Source organism: Pseudomassariella vexata, assembly GCF_002105095.1.
Source record: "Pseudomassariella vexata strain CBS 129021 chromosome Unknown BCR38scaffold_3, whole genome shotgun sequence".
In the NCBI taxonomy this organism is placed as follows: Eukaryota; Fungi; Ascomycota; class Sordariomycetes; order Amphisphaeriales; family Pseudomassariaceae; genus Pseudomassariella; species Pseudomassariella vexata.
In genome coordinates, this window is record NW_024467958.1 from 1,015,055 (window position 1) to 1,042,333 (window position 27,279).

The following is a 27,279-nucleotide window of genomic DNA, read 5'->3' on the forward strand; positions in this document are numbered from 1 at the left end:
TGCATATTTACATAAGTGTTTGGGTATACTAATATCACTTAGAACTGTACATATATAGTTTATCGGACATTATAATGTAGAAAGCGATATTAGAAGTGCTAGATCCTCAATGGGAAAATTCTGCGAGTATTGTTGGTTCACTGGAATAAGATACATACGTCGTAATTGTCCACCCTGTCCATTATATCCTCCATGGGCTATTCACCGATCCCTAATATTCACTCAACTTGGCGTCCATCAATCATTGGCTATTGTGAATAAATTGAAAAAAAACCCTGCACTCTACTGAGTTGGAGTCATAACCCCTTTCAGTAGTCACCTGCTATAGCTCAGTTAGAGAAGATTTGAACAAGCAATAACTAATTTCACCTTTCACGCGCAGAATATCTAGGGCTAGTGTTTTTCAATGTAATTTTTGAATCCATCGGAATTTATTTGCGAACCATCAGCGCACGCCTCTATCGTATTCCAATTCGCCATGCCCCGTAACTCGCACTACCCACGCTTTCCGAACCAATCCGATCAATACCCCTTTTTAACAATATCTCCTATCTGCTCGTGTCAACGACATATCGTCCGGTAATCTTGCCCTCCTCCATCAATTTGAAGACACTCTGCAGCTCACTCAGCCCTACAGTCTTGTGGGTAGACTTAATGAGCCCTCTCCTGTAGAACTCAATTGCTTCGGCGGTATCCTGCCGGTTCCCAACATAGCTGCCCTTGATATTGATCATGCTATGACATTATCAGTAAGGCACAAGAAGAATCAAGCCACCCCCCTTTTGGGCTTAGGCTTGGGGATTAGGTCAACATACCGAGTAACAGTATCAAACACAGGCGCCTTCAAGTATGCATTCGCTGGCAACCCAATGCACACAATAGTACCACGACTCCTCACATACTCGCTTGCCTGCTGGAACGGCTTCTCGCTCGCAGCCAAGACTAGCACCGCATGCGGCCCCAACCCATCTTCCCCGCTCGCTTGCTTTACCTCCGAAACCAAGTCCTTCGAAGTCGTAAAATCCACATACGCCGTGGCACCCAAGTCAAGACAATGCTGGCCCTTATCCTGGCCTCCATCAACAGCAATGACATGCAAACCCATGGCCTTACCGTACTGTATCGCGAGACTCCCCAACCCGCCGCCCGCCCCCACAACCGCAACAAACTGCCCCGGTCTCGCCCCACTCTCCTTCAACGCTTTATAAACCGTCAAACCCGCACACAGAATCGGCGCAATAGCCTCAAGACTACACTCCTTGGGAATATGGGCCACCTGGGCCGCCTTGCCGATGCAGTACTGCTGGAACGACCCATCCACGGTATATCCGCTGAGCTGGGGCTCGCCGCAGAGGGGTTCATCGGCCTGTCGGCAGTAGTAGCACGCGGCGCAGGAGCCGTTGAGCCACTTGATGCCGGCGTAGTCGCCGATCTCGATGTCCTTTACGAGCTCACCGCGCGCGACAACAATGCCGGCTCCTTCGTGGCCGCCGACGAGGGGCATTTTGGTTGGTAGGGGCCAGTCTCCCATCATGGCGTGCAGGTCGGTGTGGCACACGCCGCTGTATTTGATGTTGACGAGCACTTCGTCTGGTCCGCAGGTGGGGACGGGGATTTTCTTGTACGACACGGCTGTCGTGGGGAAGAGGAAGGTTAGTTGACGTTGTTTTTAAGGGCATCACGTTGTGGAGGAATGCTCTTGGAGCGATGTACTTACGGCCGCCCTTCTTCTCTACTACCTGCGCCCACTGCTCGGTTGGTATTTGAGTAGAGGCCATTGTAATATCACGGACGAAGGTCCTGGTAGTGGGTTTGTTTGACGGTGCTAGAGGTGCGGATGGAGACCGGAGGATGCAGGGGAATAAGCACAACAGGGGCGAATGCTGTAAATGCCACAATGAGATAATGAAGAAAGATAGATCAGACGTATTCCAGCTTCAGATCCTCCAAAGCAGCTCTATATATATTAGTTGTCCCCTTTCCCCGCGTCCGATATCGAGTACTACACTGTACGTCAACCAACAGGGAGACTCCCCGTCATCCGTCCCTTATGAACTTTGCCTCGCGCTACTCTTTTCTGGAGAAATGCATGCCCAAACCGGGGTGAGGGGTGAGGGGTGCTGGGTGCCGGGTACCAACTCTAATTCCCCGACATATAGTCGTTGTATCAGCCACCGAGGAATGGGTCTACATTTCTCCTTTCCCCAAAGAGAGAGAGCCACACGTCTATCTACCCCTCACAATAGCTGCATTTGATGCATTTCAGGTGGACACCGGCGGGCCCAGTGTCCCATAGCTCCGGACACACGGCATCCCGCGGGGTGTGGGGTCAACCTTTGACCCGGACTCCTAGACAAGACAAGACAGTGCTTGAACTTGGAATGCATGTACTGACATGGTTGCCCTCCGTGTCGAGACCCAGAAAAGACCCAAGTCCACCACGCAACTGTGGGCTGAGGTCAACAATTGAGTTTGACTAATCCCATCTTGATGAAAAGCGGGAAAACACCAACCAATCAGTACCTGCAGGTTAGCAGCACCTGCGCCGTTGGGAATGGCACCCGCCGGAAAGCGCTAGGGATGGGCTCGGCCGGACGAAGTGCTCCCAGCTGCCCGGTCTCCTTTTTATCTACCTGATACCCCACGAAATGATTTGGGAATGATGAAGACTCGATAACAGGGTTCGACGTTTCGAACACCATTTGCAGGACTGGGCGGGGTATCCACGGTTTCTTGTCTTGAATGCTAGGTATTACTTTGGCGTCTATTGATAAAAATTGCTATTATGTACACGGTTCGACATGTTCCTTTTGTGTTCCCCTTCGGCCCTTAATGAAGGTAAATTCCAATTAGTTGAGAGTTTGGTGGAGCACATTGACCCGATAACTCTCACTCCTCTGCATCAGCTCCTCGTGTGAACCCTTGTCCACGCATTGCCCGTCCTCAATCATGAAGATGACGTCAGCGCGGCGGATCGTGTGCAGGCGATGGGCGATGGCGATCACGGTGATGCCCTTGGTCGCCCTGTCGAGACCGTCCTGGAGCAGCCTCTCCGATTCGGCGTCCAGGGCGCTCGTCGACTCATCTAGCAGAAGTAATCGCGGCTTTCGGACCAACGCTCGTGCGATGGCAAGGCGTTGCTTCTGGCCACCACTGAGCTGCCCACCGCCGGTACCGCACTGGGTGTCGTAACCGTCGGGCAGCGCCATGATGGTTTCGTGCATGTTAGCCAATTTGCAAGCTTCCTCGATTTCGAGGTCGGTTGGCTGATGGTCTGGTCGGGCTCCGAGCGCGATGTTAAAGCGAATGGTTCCCTCGAACAGGATGTTATCCTGAGGAACCAAGCCGATGTCATCACGGAATACTGCTTCTTTCCTGGCTGTAACGTCCACGCCATCAATCTCGATGACGCCCGAGTCGGGATGGTACATCCGCTCCAACAGCGAGACGATGGTAGACTTTCCTGCGCCACTGGGACCAACAAGTGCACAGAACTGGCCGGGGCTGATGTCTACGTCCAGACCCTTGAGCACCTGACGGTTCGGCCTCGCGGGGTACGAGAACTTCAATTGCTTGAAGCTGACTTGGAGGCCTTGATCGCTCGTAGGACCCGAAGGCTTCGACTCGATGGCACCCTCTGGGTCGTCAATAGCCGATGGCTTCTTTTCCACTGTTCGGGTTGATCCAAGATCGATCAGGTCGAGGATTCGTCCGACGGCTCTTCCGGCGTTGGTAACCTCGGGAGCCAGGGTGAACAACTCGCCCCACTGCTGTGCACTTACGAGCAATGCGATGAGCACGATGAAGAACTGCGTCTGGGTGTATGTGCCATTGATGATATTCTGCGCGCCCCACCAGTACGCAAGCGCGTAAAGGAGATTGGAAAGACTGAAGGTAAAAGCCAGGAACACATTGGCCCAGAGGCAGTTTCGAAGCATCTCCTTTCTGGGGCTATTGAGAGAACGACGGTAGGTCCCGAGCACCTCCTGTTCTAGCGACAGTGCCGCCACCGTTTTGATCGAGTTCACCGCCTCGACGGTGATGCTGACCGACTTGGCAAAGGCTTTTTCGTGGCGAGTCGCGAAAGCGGCAAGAATGTTGAGCTGCAAGATGCCTGATCCCAACATCAGGGGGACAACTGCGAGGCAAACCAATGCGATCTTCCACGCAATGATGTGCGTCAAGACAACCGCTACTACGAAGTTGACGACGATTGAAAAAATGGTACCCATGATAGAGCCCGTCAAACCACCGATAATAGTAGTGTCGTTAGTGATGAATGCGAGAAGGGTCGAAGGCGTACGATTCTCTGACTGGTGCCAATGTAAATCTTGCTCCATCAATGATCGGTAGGACAGAGTCCTGATAGTGCAGAGGATATTCTCAGCAACCCATCCAAAGGCAGACCAGCTGATGGTGTTGGCAAAGAGCTCGATGATTCCGAGGATAAAGAATAGAAGCGCGAAAAAGCTTCCAGAGGACTTAATTTCACTGGGAGGCTCACAAGGACTCAAAGCCCCAATGGTGTTTCCGACGAGGACGGCAGAGCTCGAGTATGAACCTCCAACAACAACCGAGAAGAAGAATGCGATAAACAAAAAGATCCAGTACGGGCGAACGAAGAAGTTGATACTTTTCACTGTCGCCTTAGTCGCTCTAGTCTTCTTCTCAGTTTCCGCGGCCGGTGGTGTTGATGTCTCTTCGGAGGCCATATTGAGTCCTGCTGCTGGTGTTTTCTCGTTGGTGACGCTCATTGACCTGGAAACCCTGTCGTGCTCGACAGCCGACTCGGACCCTTTGGACGTGCTGACACTTGACGTTTCCGAACCCATGGTCTGAAGGCGAACCAGTGCAGCATAGTCGGCATCTTTGGCTATGAGCTCGAGATGGCTGCCCTGTTCGATGACCCGACCACTGCGCATAACGACGATGCTGTCAGCGTTCTTGACCGTTGCCAACCTGTGCGCAATGGAAATAACGGTTCGTCCAGCGGTAGCTTGCTCAATGGCCTTCTGGATGCGCTGCTCGCTCGCCGAGTCTAGCGACGAGGTCGCCTCGTCGAGTACCAGGATTTTCGGGTCTTTGACCAAGGCTCGGGCGAGAGCCACCCTCTGCTTCTGGCCTCCACTGAGCAAGTCGCCGTTGGGGCCAACGATTGTACCAAATCCGTATTCGAGCTTGTCAAGGAAGATGCCGGCGTCAGCTAGAGTTGCAGCGTGTTGCACCATTTCAATGATCCGGACGGCTTCGGGACCATGGGAAGCGGCTACCGCAGTCACATCCTCGCCGTTTCGCACCGCCTCCGCAATCTTGGCCAAAGTGTCTCCGTAGAGGATGGGTTGAAGTGCAACGTGTTCCTCTCTCGAAGAGTTGATCAGGCCAAGCGCAATGTTTTCCAAGAGGGATCGGTCAAGTAGAAGGGGATCTTGTTGCACGAGACCAATGAAGCCCCTAAGATGGCGCACGTTTAGGTCGGTGAGTTTATGGCCGTCCAAGAATAGCGAGCCTTGATCGGGATCATAAAGTCTTGTCACCAGGCCTGCGATGGTAGACTTTCCGCTTCCGGACAAGCCAACGACTGCTGTGTACTTCTTGGCCGGGAAGCGAAGAGACACGTCTTGGATGACTGGTACATCTGGCCGCGATGGATAGGTGAAGTTGACGTTCTCCAGTCTGACTTCTCCCTCACACTCAGACAAAATTGTACCAGCGGATGAGTCGAGAGTTCCGTCGATTTGGGATTGCCGATTGATATCGTCCTCCAATTTCTCGAAAGCTGCTGAAGCGGAGGCGAAGATTTGGATGAAAGGAGCCATCTGGCTAAGAATAAGGGTACCTGAGTAGCTGAAGTTAGTAAACATACCGCACTCTAGTGTTGCGGCGCGCTCACCATCGACCAAGACGAAAATGATGGTGTATGTCGTTCCGACGGTTTGGCCTTCAAGCTTGCCACTAACCACGTCGGCGATAGTCTGACTTCCTTGCCAGTAAGCTAAACCACTGGCTGCATAGGCTAGGAAGTAGAGGAAACCCGATTGAATGGCCGTGGCGACGGCTTTCTTGATACCATTCTTACGGGTATTCCACAGCTCCTCGACAAACTTCTTCTCCAGGCGGTCGTTGGCGCGGAAAGCTTGCACGACCATGACATTTGACAAACTCTCCAGAGCAACACCGGAGGCCTTGGCCATGTGTTCAGACATCAGCCCCGAGAACTTCCCGATGTAGTAAGTACCCAGTGCTCCCAGCAAGAGGAAAGCAGGTAAAATCGACACGAGAATTCCAGCAAGCCTGGCATTCTTGATAAAGGCTATGATGTAGGCAGTGACGAACAAGGACACGACGCCGAGAACGACGCCGACCTTCTGCGAGGTGCCATCCTTGATGGTGTTGATATCACCGGTAAGACGCGCCGAGACGTCTCCGGCAGGGAGCTTGTCAAAGAAAGAAACCTCCTGTTTGAGGATGGACCTCAAGTACTTGGCACGCAGGCGATGGGCTAAACGATCGCCGGAGAGATTCCAGCAGACGACATAGAGGTAGATCAGAACGAACTGGGCGATGGCGACATATACGACCTTGAGGAGCTTGTCATTGACATCATCCTGATACTGCTGTGCGCTGGTTTCCGTTTGGGCTGCACATGTTGCCGAGTTGAGGTTGTCCACAAGTTCACCGAAGAGGATACCGATAAGGGGGAAGGGAATGCCTGAACCAATGGCCGAGAACAACCCAACCAAGAGCAGTCCGATGTCGTTTGCGGTCGGTTCTGCGTAGACGAGGAGTCGGAAGTATCTGAAGCAATTTTGGAGCCCCTTTAGTGAGGATCAGTCACTCGCTCCCATGGATTCTGAATAGCGCTAACGTCGTTGAGAACTTACAGAAGACTTTTTCTTCCCTTGTTTCTGGTTGGACAGACTGCCCGTCTCATCTGTCTCCGTCACGGCAACAGGGCCGGCGGGCGCTTGACTGGCTGCGGACGTGTCAGCCATGTTGCTGCTGCTGCACTTGAAAATGAGTGTCGCGAAGAGAGACTGCGAGCTCTTTTGGAAAGATTATTCGAGCCAGATTTCCATTCACGCAGGAAAGCTTTTAGCGGCCATCGTGAGCAGACGGCACCGGAGCCTGAGTGGTTCCGTCGAGAATGCTGTTCCACTCTGGACCGGCCAAGCCCCGCCGCTACAAGGGCTTTGGAAGGCGATCATGAATTCATCATGCTTCTTCGCGGAGTCGCATTTCCCTCTTCGATTTTCATGATGTAACGCATATGAGCGGGGCGTTGTACCGAGAGTGTGCGTCGGTACTTGACTGTACTTGGGAAGAAATATGGAGGTGGCTTTCATGCACCAGCCTCCGATGGTGCGTTGCACTTGTCAAGGGTGCGCCGATGCCCTGTCCCAGCCAAGAAGCCAAGAAGGCTTGGCAACCGGATCAGATTATTTTCCAATCTGATTATGCGGGTATTGCGGGAAAGCGGGAAATCGCGCCTTCAGAAATATTAAGTTATCAGATGGTGCTATTTCCGGACGTTCCTTCCCAATGACGGCAGGTGTTTCTGTCTGTACTTCGTACTTCGTATTCTGCCACGTATTTTCTTGCCTTGGGCATCGCAGAGTCGAACCTGGCTGATTAGAGTCCGCACGCTAGCTGGATTACTGGCTCCCATCTTGAATTCCCGCCCAATAGATGGCAAACTAGCATTCCAGATTTCAGGTTGAAGCTCAGGATCTAATTCTGACTAGGCCTGTAATTGTTGCTGATTGCGCTGAAACATGGTTTGTGTGCTGTCAACTGAACTGACGTCCCCTGTACGCGTCTGACACATGGTTGCTGTGCCGCAGGACACCACTTGCACCACTGCATAGGACCCCTGGGGATGGCCAAGATGCCTGCCCGCTCGCCCGCGCTGCTTGCCACATGACTCTCAATCGGTGCGATACTCGCTGATGCGGGTGCTTCCGGATCCGTCTCACGGTCGGCGCGGCATTATTTACATCTTTTGAAAACCTCGCACACCGTCTTACCTCCTCTCCTTCACGGTCGCTTTGTCTGGGAATATTTGCATAGTGATGGATGACACGGAGATTCAAGTGCCGCTTCTGGCCGGATCGTCATCGCGCCAGCTCGAAGAAGGCGCGGATGTTGTGCAACCTCAGCAGTATGGGACCACCAACAAAAACGACGCCAGCGTTAGAGTCGTCCCTGACGATGGCGACAGTGATGACGGCGACAGCGACGCGCAAGGAGGTGTACAGCAGGCCGACGCTATCAATATGGTCTGGTCCAAATCGGCACTTGTTTTAGCCTATTGTTTGTAAGTGTCTCATCTACGCAGCTTTCGTCGGGATTTGAGTTCGTCTTTGCAGAATACTCGCAACCCAGTCACTAATTGGCTCGCCAGCATCTTTCTGTGCTCTTTTGCGCAGGCATTACAGTGGCAAATCATCTCGAACCTCACGCCCTATGTCACCAGCGAATTCTCCTCCCACTCGTTAATCCCAACCATCGGCATCGTTTCGTCCATTCTCAGCGGCGTTTTGAAGCTGCCCATTTCCAAGATTATTGATGCGTGGGGACGACCTCAGGGACTGGCCTCCGTGATAGTTTTGGCCACGATAGGATTGATTCTTATGGCCGTATGTCAAAATGTCAAGACCTACGCTGCGGCCCAAGTATGCCCAATCCAAACTCGCCATGGTTTCTGCAAGATGCTGAGTACCAACATCAGGTGTTCTATGCCGTTGGACTTAGTGGATTTTCGTACATTCTTACCATCATCGTTTCCGATACATCTTCGATGAAGAACCGCGCCATCGCCTTCGGGTTCTCAACGTCCCCCAACCTCATTACCACTTTCATCGGCCCTGTTATTGCTCGTTGGTTTTACGAGAAGAGCAATTGGAGATGGGCATTCGGTGGCTCCGCCATCATGTTCTTCTTGTTTTCTCTACCCATCTTGGTCATCTTGATGATGAATGCGCGCAAGGCGGAGCGCCTGGGACTATTGAAGAAAGAGCCCCTTAGTGGGAAATCGACCACCCAAAGCATTCGTTGGCACCTCAATGAATACGACGGTAGGTTTCAATCTCGCATTCCCACCTTTGGCATTTCTGACTCCTATTTGCAGCCATTGGGGTCGTCCTCATCACTGTGGGCCTCACCATGGTTCTAGTCCCCATTTCTCTGGGCACCAAGGCAGAAAACGGCTGGGACATCTCGTTCTTGGTTGTCGGTCTTGTATTGCTGGTAGCATTCGGGTTCCACGAGAAGTACACGGCGACGCGGCCTGTTGTGGCCTTCTCGGTGCTCTTTTCTCGGAATGTCGCCGGAGCCTGTCTCTTATCCATTGTGCTCTTTGTGTCCTACTACTCGTGGGACTCGTACTATTCCTCGTACTTGCAGGTGGTGCATGGCCTCAGCATAACGCAGGCCGGGTACATTGACCATATCTACGGATTTGGGTCGTGCCTCTGGGCCGTTGTCGTTGGCTACTTGATTCGAGTCAGTGATCGGTACAAGTGGCTCGCCTGGGTCGCACTTCCCGTCTACTTCTTGGGGGGTGGCATGATGATAGTGTTCCGACGCCCGGACACACACATCGGATTTTTGGTCTTGTGTCAGATTTTGATGACCATTGGCGGCAGTACACTTGTGGTCTGCCATCAAATTGCAATCATGGTGACCAGCACCCATGGAGAACTGGCATCAGTCATGGCAGTACTGTCACTCGCAAGCTATGTTGGTTCGGCCGGTGGCAACACCTTGAGCGGTGCCATCTGGAACAGCACCCTCCCCAAAGCATTGGCGGAGTTGCTCCCAAACTTTTCCGAGAAGGAGCTGTTCCAAATTGGTTCATCCTTGACGAAGCAGCTCAGCTACCCGATGGGGGATCCTGTGCGCACCGCTATTATCACTGCCTACGACAGGGCCCAAGTACGAATGTGCATCACCGGCAGTCTCGTATCGCTGCTTCAAGTTGTAGCCGTAGCGATATGGAAGGATGCGGTGGTCAGTCAGGTCAAGCAAGTGAAGGGCAAGGTTCTATAATGCTAGATTGTGGTTATATATACCACAGAAGCTTGATGAGAGCGATCTTATCACGCTGTCAATTCAACCGCGCCAGCGGTAGTTCGATAGACTTGGACTGCATGGGGGGGCGTTTGAGTGATTGGTCGATAGGCTTAGAAATGAGACTAGTCATAAATACCAAGCAGACATAGGATCGATCTCTAGATCTAGAATTGAATATCTTATTCGATGACTCAAGGCTTCTTGGCTTCAAGTAGCATCAAGATCCGTCTCGCTAATCTTCATTGTATGGTCATGATGAATAAGCTGCGAGTTGCATATTCGCCATTCCGCATATTTCGTCATGTTGCATTGGAAAGCCTCCGATCTCGCAACGCAGGGGCGGAGTATCGCACCAGAAAGGGGATCAATCCTGAAGTGGTGTGGTACGGGTACGTCACTAATGCCAAGTCATCTTATCAATCTAATCACTTGCCATCTCGTAACTCCACCCCAGCCAGCGCGGCGTTTCGAACCCTTGCATGCGTCCGTGGATCTGCTTGTGGGCAAAGAAAATTTTCCTTTTCACTTTCTGCCAATCCATTCGATGTACACGATTGTATCCATGTTGTCGGTGGCTGCCCGTTAGATCCCCCCGTTTCCTCAAATAGAGGTGGCCGAGTATGTCGCTGCCGGGTTGCCAGAGTTGCCGGTTGGCTAAGCAAAGGCTTGGTATGGGACACCCCTTCACTACGACTAGGATCTGCCGCGGAGTTGGCAGAAAAGGGTAGCTCGGATAGATAGATCTCTCGTAATAGGCGTCCCGGGCAAATACACCATGACATGGGCGAGGTACTTGGGATACTTCGCTGAAGGAAATTTGTCCCATATTGCTCTCGCCTGACGATTCCTTCGCCGTGAGCCTAGTTCATGGATGGCACTTCATGTGGCCCGCCTAGCGTGGGGCTGTTGCAAAGATCGTTGGATTAATGTAGGCATCGGCCAAGGTCACTTTGCGCTCACTACTTGTACTTCTTTGGCATGGTAGCTATATGCCTCTTTGGGTGTGTGTCTGAAGGTCCCTGGATGGTTTTGTCCATTGTTCATTTTTGTTTTGCTTCTGTTGAATCCCAACTATTCCAATATCCCCCCCGTAAAACAAAATGGCTACACAGCCAATGACCCAGTCAATACCTTCGGTGCCCGAGGTCGAGAAGCACAACCTCTCTGTTCTGCATGGTCCCGTCGACCCTCCTCTGGAAGACCTCACATTGGGCGAGCTTCTTGAGCTGCAATGTCTACATCATGGCACTGAGGAGTGCATTATTATCCCCTGGACTGGTACGAGGTGGACGTACAATGAGCTCAACCAGCAGAGTTCCCAGCTTGCCCGGGCATTGATGTCCCTTGGTATCGGTGTTGGTGATAGAGTGGCGGTGATGGCAGGCAACTGTGCAGAGTATGCGTCTATTTTCTTCGCTGTAGCACGTATTGGTGCCATACTGGTGATTCTCAACAACACTTACACCCCGACGGAGGCGCAGTATGCTCTGTCTTTCTCAGGTAAGCACAAACACCACGAAAGCAGGTGTTAGATCTATGGGCTAATTCAAACTCCAGATTCCAAGGTATTCTTCACAACCAAGAAAATTGGTCGTGTGGATAACGCCAAACTTCTCTCAGAGCTGAAGGCCCGGAAGAAGGGCCCCAACGTGGTCATCATCCGCGGAGAGGCGGGCTCGTATCCCACATACGCAGATCTGCTCAAGCAAGGACTCAAAGTGAACCAAAGCGATCTTCTCCGCCTGAGCAAGCGGGTTCTGGCACACAATGTCGTCAACCTCCAGTTCACAAGCGGGACTACTGGGCTTCCAAAGGCGGCTATGCTCACACATCACAACATCGTCAACAACTCGCGCTTTATTGGAGACCGGATGCGTCTAGGCCCCGAAGACGTTCTGTGCTGTCCACCACCGCTATTCCACTGCTTCGGGCTGGTGCTTGGGCTGATGGCCATCATCACCCACGGCGGCAAGATCGTGTACCCTGAGGAGACCTTTGAGCCAAACGCAATCTTGCGTGCCATCTCTGACGAGCGGTGCACGGCTATCCACGGTGTACCGGCCATGTTCGACACGCTCTTCAGTCTCCCCATGCCGCCCAACTTCAACTGCGACCGGCTGAGAACCGGCATTGTAGCCGGTGCCCCCGTGCCTCGATACCTAATGGAGCTGATGGTGGAACGATTCGGCATGACCGAGTTCACCAGCAGTTACGGCTTGACCGAGGCCTCGCCAACCTGCTTCAACGCCTTCACCGACGACTCGATCGACAAGCGTCTTACCACGGTGGGGACGTTGATGCCGCACGCCCACGCCAAGCTCGTCGACCACCAGGGAAACATTGTTGAGGTCGGGCAGAAGGGCGAGCTTTGCATAGCTGGGTACCAACTGCAAGCTGGATACTGGAATAACTCGGAAAAGACGGCCGAGGTGATGATCCGCGACGAGGCGGGTGTTCTGTGGCTGCATACCGGTGATGAGGCGGTGTTCGATGATCAGGGGTATTGCTCTATTACTGGAAGATTCAAGGATATCATCATCAGAGGTAAGTTTCCAATCTCACATCCAAGTTTTCGCGACCACGTAGGAAAGAAAACTGATATTGTGCATAGGCGGTGAGAACATCTACCCCCTTGAAATCGAAGAACGTCTGATGGCCCACTCGGCCATCACCAAAGCCATCGTCACGGGCCTCAAGGACGCCCACTACGGCGAAGTCGTCAGCGCGTTCTTGCAGGGCGATGGAGAGAGTGAGAGGCCGGGCGATCAGCAGATGAGGGAGTGGGTGCAGCTTAAGCTGGGCCGACACAAGGCGCCTACGCACATCTTCTGGCTCGGCGAAGATGGTGTCCCGGCTGATGTCCCGCTGACTGGGAGTGGTAAGGTCAAGAAGTATGAGATGGCTAGGTTTGGAGAGGAGATTTTGAGGAAGAGGAGGTTGGAGAAGTTGTAGTTTGGTGGCTGGGGGTTATGCATGATTGATGAGGAATTCTATAAGATTGTCACATATCCTTTTTGTACGTTGTGATCTCCCGTTGCGAGGTTTTATTTTTCTCATACTACAACCTACTTAGGTTATCAACGTGCGAAAATCTAAAATCATTTCGCACTCATCATCCAAACTTTCCTTTTTATTTCTTTCTGCCTTCCTTATCATTATGATCCTAACCTTCCTTCAAGGTTGGGGACACTGGATCGGGTAACACGCCATATGCAGAATGATCTGTTGCTCGAGTATATCCACGCCCTTGGAAGGCAAGTCATCGCCCCAATCCTGGTTCTTAACTACCGCGAGGTTCCCTTTGGTACGAATTCTGACAAGAATGTCCCCCTTAGCACAGTTATCTTTTTCCGCTGTAATAGCCAGCCTCTCCTACATCGCTATGATTCCCTCGCCTAGCATAAAGACGGATTCATCTTGCGTCCTTGGAACTTTAATTGGCATTCCGGTGTTTTCGTATAACTTAGTTATGAGAAGACTAAGGGAGAATATTGACGTGATTCGGGGCCATATTCACGTACTTGATCGGCGATGACATCGTCGACATTGCGTATGGGTGATCTACGTGATTTGAATGTAGCTTCAAGTGGCAGGAAGAGTCTCGTTGAGAATATATGCGAAAGGACGTTGGTAGGTTGGCGTTGAGTCCACTGACTCTGTACGTCAACTTTGTACATTCGCACCCCTGGATGGCATGTGCTACAAAGCCCGGTATTTCCATTTTTGTCCCAACAAACAATACTTACTTTATCTAAACTGATTTCCTGAACGTTTACATGCATTATTAAGCTGAAGGAAAATTTTTGATTTATCATAGTGATATTGATGAGATCTCACATCAGTGCCCAATGTGAAGGCTTACTGAAAAAGCAGTTGCAACCTTTTAGAGAAGATGCCTTACTGTGTTCAATAGGGGCTCCTGGAAGTTCCTCTAGTACACTTTGATGCAGCAAAGCATCGATATTGCCGAGGATGAGACCATTGGCGGCTTATGTATGAGCTCGCCTAATGAGTAACTTTCGTAACATAGGTCTAGCATATACTATACCAAGCTTGTCTACGACATCTGCGGAGCGTAAGATAAAAATAAAAATAAGGGCAAAAGATTTAAATACCCTATCCAACCCCTGTAAAGATCTATTTACCCTGCAATTTCTCTGCCGCTTTTCTCTCCACATTTCCGCCATGCTTTCTGACTTCATGCCTCTGGAATTAGCATACGACTACTATTCCTCAGCTCAACATGACGTCGCTACCCCTATTATCTATTCCTATTGATGGACAAGAGTTCCTTGACCTTGATACTCTATCGCTTGCCCTCGACAACTGGGCTGTGAAGGAGAAATTCTCTTATCGGGTTGAGCGGCGAGATAAGACCAGTGGCTCCTGGGTGTGTGCCTCTGCGTTAAGCGGCTGTTTATGGCGCTGCCGAGCAACCTATTCCCCTAGTGAGGATATCTGGCAGATTCATATTCTCGAAACGGAGCATAGTTGTAGCGGAGCTGCAAGGCAAAAATTCTCCTCTGCGTCTAAGAAAGACTGGTTAGACCGTATTGTCGCTGCCAATATTGCAGTAACACAGCAGACCCCCCCACAACAAATACTCGACCTCCTCCGTATCCAATTCGCTGAAGATTTGACTACAAGAGAGCTCAAGAGTGCCGGTTGCGACTACTCGACGGAGATATTGGCAAGCAACGACATAGCTTCCAGTTACTACCCGCTTATAAGGAGCTCTTAGAGACCATCTCTCCTGCTATCCATATCGACTTACTTCGAGACCGCCATCAACGTTTTGAACGAATCTTCATTTGCCCTGCTGAGAGCCGCTCTACTTATACCCTTTGCCGACGTCTCCTCATTATCGACGGAACCTTCTTAAAGGGTCGTTTCATCCTTACTCTATTGCTTGCCGTCACGATCGATGCGAATGGCGAGACTATTATCTTGGCCTGGGCGGTAGTCGAGTCGGAAAATAAGTCTTCTTGGACATGGTTTTTACAGCACCTTCGTTGGGCTATCCCAGAGGTCTCAACAGAGCAGAGCACAATTCTATCAGACCGAGATAAAGGACTCCTTGACTCGGAGAAGGTCCTCGGTCCGTTAGCTACAGGGGCGTGGTGCTGTCATCATATTACGGAGAATTTCACGGGAAAGTTCGGGAGAGGGCTTGCCTCTTTATTTTGGACTATCGCCCGAGCACCAACTCTAGCCCAATACGAGGCAGCTTTAGAGAAGCTTCGACAACAAAAGACCGAAGCTGCGGCATATCTAGAGGCGGCAAACCCTTCGCTTTGGGCCGAGGCGCTATTCTCTGGGCGTCGATATGGCCACGATACAAGTAATATCGTCAAGTCGCAAAACGGAGTATTAAAGCTTGATCGGGAACTTCCAATTATTGCTCTCCTCGACTCAATATGGCACAGAGTTATGGAGAAGAGAGCAGCTCGGCTTCAATCTGCTTTACGGTTGATAAAGGCAGGGAAGACAGCTACCCCATTCGTTGAAGGGAAATTACGAGAAGGGAGGCAATGGGCGTCTAGTAATCGTGCTCAGTTTTCGTCACCAACGGAAGCAAGAGTAGTACAGCCTGACGGCCTTATTTGCATTGTAAATTTGACAGCAGGGACATGTTCATGCCGTCGGTATCAAAGGAATGGAATCCCTTGCGGGCATGCCATTACCGTAATACTAGCAGGAGGGGACGGTATAACCCCTTATCTACCAGAATCTCTTTCTCCGACAGTTTGGGCTGCCACGTATAGTAGCCCGATGCCAGCTGTCAACGTCTCTGAGCTTAAGCTCAAGCCAGAGGACCCTTGTAACCCTCCAATTACTAGAGTACCTCGAGGACGCCCTGTACAAGAGAGGATTCGAAAGGGGGATTCTCGCCGCCCTCCACAGAGCTCACAATCGCGATGCTCTAGTTGTGGTGAGACTGGACATAATATGAGAAGGTGCCGACGCCCCCATGGATAGCTTGATAGGCCCGATCCGTGGGTCTGATGGATTGGGAAGGCGGTGGGAGGTCTGGGAAATTGCAGGGTAAATAGATCTTTACAGGGGTTGTGCAGGGTATTTAAATCTTTTGCCCTAAAAATACAAGTAGGCTTTCCTTAGCAGCTGCCTTTTCCGAACCCCATGTTGTTGGTGATGAGCCCGAGCCATCGACTAATCCACTCTCGAAATCTGGGCACATATACAGACATCCCAGCCATCATTACGAAGCCGGCGACTTAGCTTCGTGGAAAGTAGATCTCGAAGTGCAGTAAGTAAGCAAACAAGTCGAATAGCCTACTTCAAACAGATGTGTGCTATTGATTGTATTTAGTCAGCTATACTGGGTGGCATGTGCCATTCCGGCTCTTATTTTCGCCATCATTGTGCTATGCACCACGCAGAACCTAGATATTGTTCAGCTTGCGGTCAAGTTGAACCTTACGTGGGCAATTGCCTGATCAGGTGGGAGCTTGAAGCTTGAAATTCATCATTGATGCTGACGGCCTCTACGTGAGAATGCATTTGTATGTGACATATTATCTTGAGCGGTGTTGTACGAATATTGAAAGACGAAAGAATTCTCCAGGTGGAAAGCTGAAACGCAATCCATATTAACTATGACAGAGCTTTCCGGTACTATGACCAGATGCAGCGAATTTCCGTCTGCGAGACGTGGCAGTGCACAACTCCACCTCGCAGGGCTTCGGCTCCGGACTGAAGCGGGTTCATCGCCACACTGCCATGAGTCACGTATCTCAGGTCAAATTCTCAATAATGTTTTTATCCCCAGCGTGTTGTGAGTTTAGGGAGTCGACTATTTCCCGCGGAAGACATTCCAGCTATGTAGAGGAGTATTTCGAAGTTTATATGGAATAAGGCACAACGGCTTCTCTGGGGAAGAAAATTGGAGGTGTTAGTGGGGTTATAGCGACGTATGACTCTGCCGATATGTAGGGCGCTGCTCCACCCCCTGAATCAATGCAGCGGTTTGTATGGCAAAATACCACGAATCAGCATGCATGATGCCTGTCTAACAGGGAAACAGTTTGATGAGCGCACGTGCTGTAATCTGTCAGATACTATATTCAGCCATGAGCCTCGCGTAAGCTAGGCATTGCCCCAAACATATTGCGCGGCTTCGTAGTACCGTACGTCTGGGATGGGATCCGCTGTCTCTTAAGATAACATCTCCAACATGGTAAGTCGAGTCGGTCGTATACCTGACTCTTCTCTCATTTTGCATTGCTTTGCTTCTATCTTGGAACCTTTGAGAGGTCGCCATTGCCCTTTCAAGTGATGCCACCGACTATTCGCAGGCTTTAGGCTTCTATTATTCAAAATATCACATTAGTTTTGAACTTGCCGTAAGCATGGCATCACAAGAGTATGAGGGTAATGAAGGAGGTGGCTATGAGAGCAACAGAGACGACGGCGAGGGTTTCTCAGATACGCCAACAACACAAGCTACTACCACAGCGAATCCGGCCAGCGCCGCTACTTCGCCAGCATCACAAGCCACCAATGCCGCCACAAACCCGCAAGCTGGGGTCTCTTCTTCTGGAGCCGGAGCCAGCGCCGGAATCATAGTCGGAATCACAGTCGCCGTCGTTGTCGTTATCGTCTTGATAGCCGTCACTACCTGCCTATGGCTCAAACGAAGACGCAAACAGCAAAAACCCCCCAAATTGCCCACGCTCGAAGCTGGTCCGGGACCCTGGAAGCGGAATGTCGGCGAGACCTGGATGTCGGAGCCGGATACCGAGTCCGGCCGGGTATCACCTCAGAACAACCCAGGGCCCTGGCGAGGAGATGTGCCGAGTGCGGGTGGTAGCAGTGTTCCTACAACTTTAGTACGGCCGCCTAGCGCAGCTCTCACATGGCGGACGACGGTTTCAGAAAACGGGCCGCCGGCATCGGTATCACCGCTCAGCCACAACATGGTATCGTCGCCAACTTGGCATGCGGAGTCGCCGGTTGAGCGGACGCCGGCACGGGCTGGGACGATGTATAGCGAGGCGACATGGGTGACAGACACGGATACAGGAACGGTAAGGGCCGCCTTGCCACCATATAGGGAGGATGTGTCATCATCAAACGTGTACGGGGATGGAGAGTTTGTGGCGCCACCGAGACCGTACGTGGAGGATGCGTGGACAAATAAAATGGACGGTGCGGAAGCGCCACTCCGGGGGCAGGAGTTGGATGGAAATGAGGTGCATAATACAGTGCCGATGGCTCCCATGCCGGTCGAGTTACCGGCGGAGAATCCACTCGAGGGTCCGGAGGGACAGAACGGACGGAAACCGTTCAATCGAGCATATTACAACTACCAATACTGAATCATCTCAGAAGTTTCAATGAATAGTTAACATCATCCACTCATGTGTTTACCATATATTGATAGGTTCAAGTAAGACGGATGTTGCAGATTTGGGTGGTTTTCTTTCTTTGGTCCTGTCTGCTCAATCGGGTTAGGTGCGGCCTTTTGTATGCCGTCCAGTGGTACCTTCGCAGCCATCATGAACCACGTCTGTGGCTTATGACGACTTACGTGTCGACAGACAGGCTTGTAGATGGTTATGCCTGAAAGATTGTCCACAAGGTCCATATCAAGGCTTTCGTTTGTGTCTTAGCAATCTGTACATCTACATCGCCTTAACTTAAGTTAACCAAACAGTCTGGACCGCGCATTCGGTCTTTATCCTGAGCCAACAAATACCAACGATCTACGCGCAAGGAGAAACTTGGATGAGTCCTGAAGGACACACTCCCCCCCCTCTCCCTTCTTCTGCGAGCACAACGGTATCATGGAGGCCAAAGGCTTCGATCTGCCAGAGCATTCATCATCAAAGCACACGGGAAACATGGCGAAATCAATGGCGTGGAAGTATTCGGCACTGGCAAATATCAGTGCCGATAGCTTCTCTGTCGTCCGCGAAAGTGGATATCAGCATAAAGCAGCAAGAAGGATGATGATGATTTGGGATTGCTTACCAGCGCCCAAGAGTCCCCCTCAGCCGTTTCAATATTTCTGACCAGACGCCGTCATCTTGCATTTGCGAGACAATAGCTCCAAACGTCGCGTTGAGCTCTCCAAACGGCACGTCTTTCCCATCTTGGTGTTGGAGTATAGCCTGGGAGACGTGAGGTCGAGCCCTTCGGATACGTTCATTAATTTCTAAGCTGGAGACCGTTGATATTGCCGTACAGAAACCGACCCTGGTCGACAAAAGTTGGAATGCCGATATCGTGTCGCAAGTGTTCGGTGGTGACTTGGTCTACTTGGCAGATTTTGATAATACGCGAAGGCGAGACAAAGTATTCAGCATCCTTTGTGGGGACAAAGTTTCAGATGTCGAGGGCATTGTATCCAAGGGGACCTAGCTGTCCATCACCATTCGAGATTAGGCCTCCGGCTTTAAGGCGAATTATTACGAAGCGTATAATTATATGTGGAAAGTATACCGGATGGAAATGCCCCGTCGCCTATATCAGTGAACTCTGTTGACTCTCGAATCTGCCAAGTTGTTTAGTCCCAACTTGGACATACCCCAGGTTCGTCAGAGATGCAGTCAATCCGCATTCGCCGTGTTCACGTGCTTACACTATTGAACAACCAGCCTAGCTGCAATTATCCATGGCCTACTGAGGACGTTAGCTCAGGTGCTGCGCAATTCCAATGACTCAAGTCAAGAGCTCATTTCGGCTCAACTGCTTGCTAGCTGGGGACAACTTCTCGACTTTTCGCCCTCGACTTTCTCTGTAAATAATCCTATCGGCACCTCCTAGGGCGGCCTTATCAACACATTCGTCGCATGACTTTCACGCGAAAATCGTGAGAACAGATAATATAGAGACGAAGAGATGCCGCCGCATCATCCTTTTACGCTGGATCTTGACCTCTTCGAAGCTTACGAAGAAAACGACCATTACACGTTTTCGTCCTGCAGACCGCCTCTGCTTGACATCCACGAGAAGAGATAATGAGGCAAGCTGCCGCCCCAAGCTGTATTAGGAGAACTGGGCCAGTGGGATACTATAAATTTACCAGACCACAATGTCGCAAGCGGCGGCATCAACGAATAATCCACTGATGTTGGAGTCCTTCTTGGCCAAAAGACAGTGCTCCAGAGGGCTTGTATGCTCAGCAAATATGACGACACGCTCCAAAGCCACTCACTTTCGAGCTTCGGGGCTTCCCAACCGTTTTCAAAATCTTTCAGTCCGGTCTTGTTTGGAGGGGTAACTGTATGGAGGGGTACTAGATGAGACTGGCAAGTGTAACCCAGTGCAGGGATGATCTGCACCGAAAGCGGCATAGACAAGCTAACCCTGCAAAGCGCGGGTCAGTTTTGATCTGATAAATCTGACGATCCACACCTCGGTCACATGCGCCCGAAGTCGCTCATCACCAACAAGAAGAAACCAACGATCTGAAGTCTGGGTGGTTCGGTTGGGCCTTCCTGGACTAGCCATGGAAACCCTCTTTCATACGGTTAATCTGGTTGATCTGATAAGACCTTTCAACTACCACCAATTCGACGTCATTGTCCAGGCTGATGTCATGTTCATGTTTCCCCAACCTGTGTGTTATCAGATGCCCAAAAAGTCCTTGGTCGCCCGCATAGTCCAGAACAGCGGGGCTACGCGGCCCAGTAGTGCTCCCAGGGTTACTTAATGTCTAGTCGTCTTCGTATCCCCTGCTCCATATCCTTATGGGGTAGGTCCAGTCAGAATACATACTACCCCAGTGAGCCGAGCACCGAGGGGCCGATCCTACGGATTGTTGAGCTACTCGTAACGCCTCAAATCGGACCTGCATGCTGTTTTATTTTCCATGTTTTCCCTCTTGTTCCATAGTCTCTGTCTCCTCGTTGTGTTTGTTCTCGGGAGTCATTCTACCAATATCGCCTTTGCCCCCTACGTTAGTACCTTCGTCCCACAATACTCCGAGATGGCATCCCCTCGCAGTGCGGCCAACCCGTACAAAGTCTTCATCGCCGGAGGTTGCTATTCAGGCTTGGCAGCAGCGATTAACCTACTGGAGAAGTGTGACAGTACACCTGATGGCCCCATCTCAGTCCAAGTCACGATAGTGGACGAGCGCGATGGCTTCTGTGCGTCACCCTACCACTGCCTTGCCCGTCCCTTCACTAAAACGTCAACGGCTAACATTCAATGCTAGTCCACGTTATTGGCTCACCACTTGCCCTGTCCGATAAAGCCTATGCCGAGAAGGCGTGGGTTGGGTTCAAAGATGTCAAGATACTTCAGAGACCCGATGTCAGGATTGTCCACGGCACCGTGAGCAAGGTCGATTGCAAGACGAAGACGGCCACCATTGTCGAATCAAGTACCCAGACCGAGAGCACAGAAAACTACGACTTCTTCATTGCCGCGACAGGTCTGCGACGAGCGTGGCCTGTCGTGCCGCAGTCGCTGAACCGGAAGGCATACTTGGAGGAAGCAGGGCAACACATCGACGCGGTGACGAACAGCACCGACCCTGTTCTCGTCGTGGGTGGAGGTAATTTTATTCCGATGTCTCGCGAACCAAGATGGTTTCTAATTCTGAACAGGTGCTGTTGGTATCGAGATGGCAGCCGAGCTTAAGGTTTTCCAACCTCAAGTCAAGGTGACACTCGCACACTCCCGAGACAAGCTCCTCTCAGCCGAACCGTTACCGGACAATGTAAAGGAGTGCGCAATTAACCTCGTCCGCGACGCTGGCGTCGAAGTTCTTATGAGCCACCGCCTCGTCAGCAGCACCCCCATCAAGAACGAACACGGCGCCGACGCATTCGACGTCGTCTTCCAAAACGGACACAAGATGGTGGCCAGCGTAGTGATCATGGCCATCTCCAAGAGTGTGCCGTCCACCGATTACCTACCAAAGGAAGCTCTGAACGAGGAGGCACTGGTGAACATCAAGCCCTCGATGCAGCTCAAGTCCGATACTATCCCCAACGCCGAGACCCATTTCGCCATCGGCGACTTGATGAACTGGTCGGGCATCAAGCGATGCGGTGGTGCTATGCACGAGGGCAAGCTAGCCGCCCTTAACATCCACCAGTTGATGCTGAGAGACATCTCGGGCAAGCAGCCTGAGTTCAAGGAGTTGGAAGAGATCCCGCCGATGATCGGTCTGGCGGTGGGCAAGGTTGCTCTCTCGTACGGTCCAACAGAAGGTATGAAGCACGGCAAAGACGTTATGCGGGTCTTCTTCGAGGGGACTTAGGTTTCAGAAGTAAGTCTCACTCCATTCACTCCGCTTTTATAGAGTTTTTTCTCACATGTTGCAGTTGTTTGGGACCATCTCCGGTTAGGAGGCTCGCTATAGACGCGCTATAGACGCGCTACAGATTTGCTCCTACTTCTACGGTGCAATTTGCAGAGTTTTATCCGTGCCGCTTTAAGATCTGTCTCGCATTGAGGGTCGTTGCCAATTGGCGCTCACGAATTTGTTACTATCTAGACATCACGTACGCAATATGACGAATCTCCAAATGAATTCAATACCAATCAATGTTCAATGTCCAATTTCAATTTTCCTCTTAACTGCCCTACAATCTACAATTTCGGCAGCAACCCCACCAAGGTGCCACCAACCACCTTCTCGTTCTCAGCCAGGGGCGAAAGCTGGAAGAAGCGCTCTCTCGAACACCTCATGAAACCAGATCGCTTGTGCGGCAGGTCGACGAACTTGTCAATTCCGAAGCCGTGGATGAAGTCGTACGCTAGCACGGAGCTATTGGTGAACTTGGGCTCACCTACCACGTACATAGTCCGCGGGTCGTCCAGGTACAGGTAGTGCATAAGACTCGACCACCAAGCCGACACGCGGTGCGGGCCACGGAAGCGGATGTCGCCAACCAGAGAGTGACGCCCGCGGTCGAAGTCGCCAGCGCTGTAGTACGCACCCAATCGGTCCTCCTGTTTACATGTTAACGTCGGGTTCCGGACATTTAGAGGTAAAACAGCACGCAAAACTAACCTTTGCCCAGTACACCTCAAAATACGCAAAGAAGGTATCCTCAAACTTAGCTAGCACAGCGAATTGATGCGGATCCGCGTCCATCTTGCGGAGGTACTCGCGGTGTTGCTCAAGGGTCCCCGTCTCATTCCAGCCCTGTGACACGCGCGGGTCGTTCTGCCACGTGTGGAACAAGCCCAAGTGCTCCTCATTCTGGAAGTCCAGCGCCACCATGCTGAAGTTCTCGCCCAAGTGCGGGATATACCGACTGTAAATCATGGCTCCCGGCCTCGGCTTAGACGGACGGCGCGGGTGGAAGGCCAGGATGCTTGACGCCGGCTCGCTGGTGAGGTTATTATCGTACGGCGCGAGCGGGTACGCGGACAGGGGCTTGGGCAGCTCCGAGGCCGAATCCTCGGGGATCCAGGCGGAGCGGGGCCCGAAGGGTGACCCCGCACCTTGCCAGAAGGTGCTGCGGAGGATGACCAACTCATCAGTCAGGCCAGAGGCTATGGGGTGGTCGATGGCTAGAAGCACGGATTTCAATTGGCGCGCGAGGGACTCCTTGCCCGGACCCGAGAGGGTCAGGCGGAACACCTCCATTTGCGGGCGGATGGTCAAGAGGACGTAGACGAGGAGCCATGCCTGACCTAGCGTAGGGGTCGGAGTGCCCTCTTCCCAAGTGAAGCTCGAGGAGGGAGCGCGGCGGGCGCGGCCCCAGGGCGTGTTGTTGGACTCGGGAGGGCGCTCGCTCGACTTCAGATCTATGGGCTCGGTGAAGAAGAGCGAGGCGCTGTGAAGGGGCTCCGGCAGTGGCTTTCCATTGCCGGAGGACTTGGGCTGGACTTGCAGAAGTGGTGTTGAGTTCTCGGATTGCTTCGAGGATTTAACGAGGAAGTAGGGTGTAAGGTAGGGGTGAGGGAGCTTGAGCACCGGCTCGTTATCTTTGGGAATCGCCATGGCTAATAAGATAAGAGTAAATATGATTGAGGTAGAGGTATGGTAACAAGACACCAGTTTATTCTCAACGGATGAGCTGTTACACAAGAGAGAGCAAGTAAATAGCAAATCCGACCAAACCACAAAATTTCGTCCTTTTTCCCGAGTGCCGAATTTCCAAGCTCTCTCCAAGGCAAGGCACAAGGAAGCAAGCTCCTGTGGAGCGCATTTCGCGCGTCCTCGGACAGGACTTGCACATCATACAAATCGGTTTCCCCACACGTACACACACCCACTACCCAGTCGATGCCTTGCCGCCAACCTGCCCATATCATGCCATCTTTCAGAAGCGGAAGACTGCCTGCGGGCTATATTGTATGAGTGAGAAACTTCAAAACGTCAGAAGCTGCTTGCTTTGCTCTAGCTCGGTTCCCACCACCATGGTGGGCACCCTCCTGTCTCCATCCTGGATCACGATAAGTATCGACAAGTACCGGGGAGCGACGAACCCCTTTCCCCATTCGTGCAGGCTAAGAACTAGTTCGAAAATTTTCGCCGCTAATGCGCCAACAACTTACCCATCCAGACACATTTTGTCGACCAAATGTTTCTAAGCAAGTGGTGCCGGCGTCATTGCCTCGAAAGGGCAGGTCTGATGCGGTGTTACTCTCTTCCTAGCACCATCCCAAATGATGGATACTTTAGGTACATGCAAGAATGAAGAGGAAGGCAGGGGGACAGATCAGATCTGATAAAATTTCTCGAAAACTAGCGGTCACTCTCGTACCTGCTAGCAATTTTTATCAGATGGAGACTTACCCTTAATTTCCATCTGATAATAAATGTGGCGATGGGGTTGGCAGCCACCGAGCTCGGGGACAGGGGTCCTTGATTGATAAGATCGCTTGGCAGAGCGACTGGGGGCCCGACGTCGGGTTTCGAGTATTGCATATGACTTTAGGAGAATAAGGAGGTTTCGGGGTGGTGATCTCGGACCTTCATATTCTAGTACACGTATTCAATATCTGAGCAGCCGAGACGAGGTCTGCCGTGCGATTCGTATCACTCGGTTCGCATCCGAAAGCTTTCCACAGGCGTCGCCGCTGCCTTGCATGATCTTGGCTTGGTAGGGCTGCAGTCTACCACCATGTCTGGAAAAGCTCAACTTGGCATGTACTCACATGTTCCGTGCCTCGTATAGCCCATGAGCAAACCATGCTTGTTTTCTAGAAGTTGCGGGGGTGATAATGAAATTGCCTATCTAGATCAGCAATGCGGACTAGAATAGGATGCTCGGTCATTACCGAGTTAAAGCCTTTGCTTTTGTGAAATTATCTGTCTCGTGGAAATATTTGCAATAAGCTATCTTGGTTCCAGGAGGCCGGAAATATCCAGGGTTCCTTGGATATTCTGCTAGTTAGAAATTGGAAGTCCATAGGTATTGTATAACCACTGTAGCTGTGTAGATGTCAGAGACTAATACTGCCATAGCCAAAGTTCACCAAACATTGCCCTACTTTATATATAACTTCGTCTTGAGGTTCGGTTTAAATGGCTTATCGGAAAACAGACTATGGGGGCAATAGAGGTAAGTCTTTGTAAATCACAGTGCGTAGTGTCTTGAGCGTTATTCCCGTCAGCTGCATAGTAGACAGTGGAAGTACAATGATAACATTTACGGTCCCGTTATTTTGCTTACTAGGCCCTGAACAGATGGTGGCTTACCATCATCCAACCCTGAGAACCCTTTTGCCGACATTTTCAGATACAAACGTTGACTGACATCGCACACATGACTTGATAGCGCCCAATTTGCAGTTCCTGCCCTGGTAGATTGACGTAAACTTTCTGCCGCGAGATACCATACGTTCGACAGGCGCAAGAGCGGTCGCACGCACTCCGCTCAGAGCTTTCTCAACTCCAAAGTCTCCAATTGCATGTACTGATATGTAGGGTAAGGCTGACTGAGCAAAATTATCCCTGGGCGAAAGAATATTCAAGCTTATATGCTTGCTTGCGCCATTGTAAACCCATAACTCGTAAAACGCCTTCTTGATCTCCTCAGTTTCAGGAGAATCTGGTGTCATAGAAGCCTTGTTCAACGGCTCAGCATTTGTATCGCTAAGCTCCGTTTTGCTGCCATCGGAATCTTCTCTAGCATCTTTCTTCCATGGCTATCATGGCAGCGTGGCGGCCATGAAACTCGGTGTCAACGCAGGGGAGTCCCAGTCGAGAATTCCGGGGATGACGCGACTCGAGCTGAAGTCAATCATAATATGTCTTGGGAACAAGCCTGTATGCCACAAGCCAAATCCAGTGTGCTCTGATCGAACAGCTACATTTGCATCATGTCTTTGACAATATCCGAGCACAGCCCATGCCGGTGTGAACCGCTAGTTTATCTAGAAAACGCGAATAGACTTGTTGGAAATTTTGTCGTTGAAAAGGTGCCATTATCTCCTTTTTTGTAAACGTGGGGGATCTTCTTTGACCCTATCTGTAGGCATAATGTCATTACTTTCGATGTCGAAGTTGATGTTAGAAGCGGCAGGGTCCGTGATTGGACTCGAAACATTCCACGAAGATGGCTGATTCGGGGTTGTTTATTCTCTTCTCCATCTTGTCCGACAGGACTTTCAGCTGTCTAGTTGCCGGGTTTGTGATGGTCCTCAAACAGAGGTATAGTTCACCGATCTCTCTTGTCACAATCAACTTCTGCTCCTGCGCCAAGCTCTCCCAGCATATCTGAAGATGAGTACCGGGAACCCGTTCAAGAACGAGGTAGCCATGATTCAACGGGTTGTCTCTGGTATTGTCGTAAAACACAACTTCGGGCGTCCTCAGGTTGGCGCTGGCGTCTCGTCGAAGATGTTTCAAGATACCGATTGAACGCAGGATCGTTCCCTTATCGACTGCAATCTGGATGACGAATTCAGACAATTTGTTGTCTTTGGCAACGATGGATAACGTATTTCACCCCCATTCCGACACCCTATAAAACAAAACACCACGAATAACACTGCAATTTCAAACAACCACCACAAATTCAATTCTGAACAACTATACAATCGCTTTCGACAGTAGATACATTAGATATTTCTGAACCCGAATCATCAACAAGAGCTTCATTAGATACTTCCCTCATCCGCCGTACGTCCTCAATCCTTGCGAATTTCGCGTTTGGACTTATTTGCACCTTCTTTTTTTTCCGTGGCTTCATAAGCTCCAATCGCTGTTTCAAGCCCTCAATTTGCAATTATGCGCTTACTAATAGATAATCCTTCTCATCAAACCCT

General features: G+C 51.2%; 8 protein-coding genes across 8 annotated transcripts; 4 read left to right on the plus strand and 4 right to left on the minus strand.

Annotated features, from left to right (window-relative positions):
- Window positions 1-548: 548 nt before the first annotated feature.
- BCR38DRAFT_406365 (chaperonin 10-like protein) lies at window positions 549-1,778 on the minus strand (the record flags this gene model as incomplete). Its single annotated transcript, XM_040858042.1, has 3 exons — window positions 549-735; window positions 816-1,632; window positions 1,718-1,778. 3 exons carry the CDS (start codon window positions 1,776-1,778, stop codon window positions 549-551), a joined length of 1,065 nt encoding a protein of 354 aa, XP_040718725.1.
- Window positions 1,779-2,641: 863 nt separating this feature from the next.
- On the minus strand, window positions 2,642-7,347 carry BCR38DRAFT_362862 (multidrug/pheromone exporter, ABC superfamily). The gene is made up of 3 exons (XM_040857192.1): window positions 6,882-7,347; window positions 5,891-6,815; window positions 2,642-5,836 (listed from the first exon to the last, which is right to left on the minus strand). The coding sequence occupies exons 1-3, from the start codon at window positions 6,990-6,992 to the stop codon at window positions 2,850-2,852; spliced, it is 4,023 nt and encodes a 1,340-aa protein (XP_040718726.1). The 5' UTR covers window positions 6,993-7,347; the 3' UTR covers window positions 2,642-2,849.
- Window positions 7,348-7,930: 583 nt separating this feature from the next.
- BCR38DRAFT_423260 (major facilitator superfamily-domain-containing protein) lies at window positions 7,931-10,261 on the plus strand. Its single transcript, XM_040859579.1, has 4 exons — window positions 7,931-8,314; window positions 8,402-8,672; window positions 8,729-9,074; window positions 9,128-10,261. Exons 1-4 carry the CDS (start codon window positions 8,070-8,072, stop codon window positions 10,045-10,047), a joined length of 1,782 nt encoding a protein of 593 aa, XP_040718727.1. The 5' UTR covers window positions 7,931-8,069; the 3' UTR covers window positions 10,048-10,261.
- Window positions 10,262-10,881: 620 nt separating this feature from the next.
- Window positions 10,882-13,158, plus strand: BCR38DRAFT_362869 (uncharacterized protein). The gene is made up of 3 exons (XM_040857193.1): window positions 10,882-11,571; window positions 11,629-12,615; window positions 12,683-13,158. Exons 1-3 carry the CDS (start codon window positions 11,172-11,174, stop codon window positions 13,021-13,023), a joined length of 1,728 nt encoding a protein of 575 aa, XP_040718728.1. The 5' UTR covers window positions 10,882-11,171; the 3' UTR covers window positions 13,024-13,158.
- Window positions 13,159-17,259: 4,101 nt separating this feature from the next.
- On the plus strand, window positions 17,260-17,712 carry BCR38DRAFT_423265 (uncharacterized protein). The gene has a single exon (XM_040859580.1). It carries the CDS (start codon window positions 17,458-17,460, stop codon window positions 17,656-17,658), a length of 201 nt encoding a protein of 66 aa, XP_040718729.1. The 5' UTR covers window positions 17,260-17,457; the 3' UTR covers window positions 17,659-17,712.
- A 244-nt stretch (window positions 17,713-17,956) lies between these two features.
- Window positions 17,957-18,260, minus strand: BCR38DRAFT_423266 (uncharacterized protein). Its single transcript, XM_040859581.1, has one exon. It carries the CDS (start codon window positions 18,160-18,162, stop codon window positions 17,998-18,000), a length of 165 nt encoding a protein of 54 aa, XP_040718730.1. The 5' UTR covers window positions 18,163-18,260; the 3' UTR covers window positions 17,957-17,997.
- A 2,765-nt stretch (window positions 18,261-21,025) lies between these two features.
- BCR38DRAFT_335089 (uncharacterized protein) lies at window positions 21,026-22,309 on the plus strand (the record flags this gene model as incomplete). The annotated part of the gene is made up of 3 exons (XM_040855367.1): window positions 21,026-21,188; window positions 21,257-21,598; window positions 21,651-22,309. 3 exons carry the CDS (start codon window positions 21,026-21,028, stop codon window positions 22,307-22,309), a joined length of 1,164 nt encoding a protein of 387 aa, XP_040718731.1.
- A 332-nt stretch (window positions 22,310-22,641) lies between these two features.
- On the minus strand, window positions 22,642-24,004 carry BCR38DRAFT_334914 (acyl-CoA N-acyltransferase; the record flags this gene model as incomplete). The annotated part of the gene is made up of 2 exons (XM_040855356.1): window positions 22,642-23,004; window positions 23,066-24,004. 2 exons carry the CDS (start codon window positions 24,002-24,004, stop codon window positions 22,642-22,644), a joined length of 1,302 nt encoding a protein of 433 aa, XP_040718732.1.
- Between the last annotated feature and the right edge of the window lie 3,275 nt (window positions 24,005-27,279).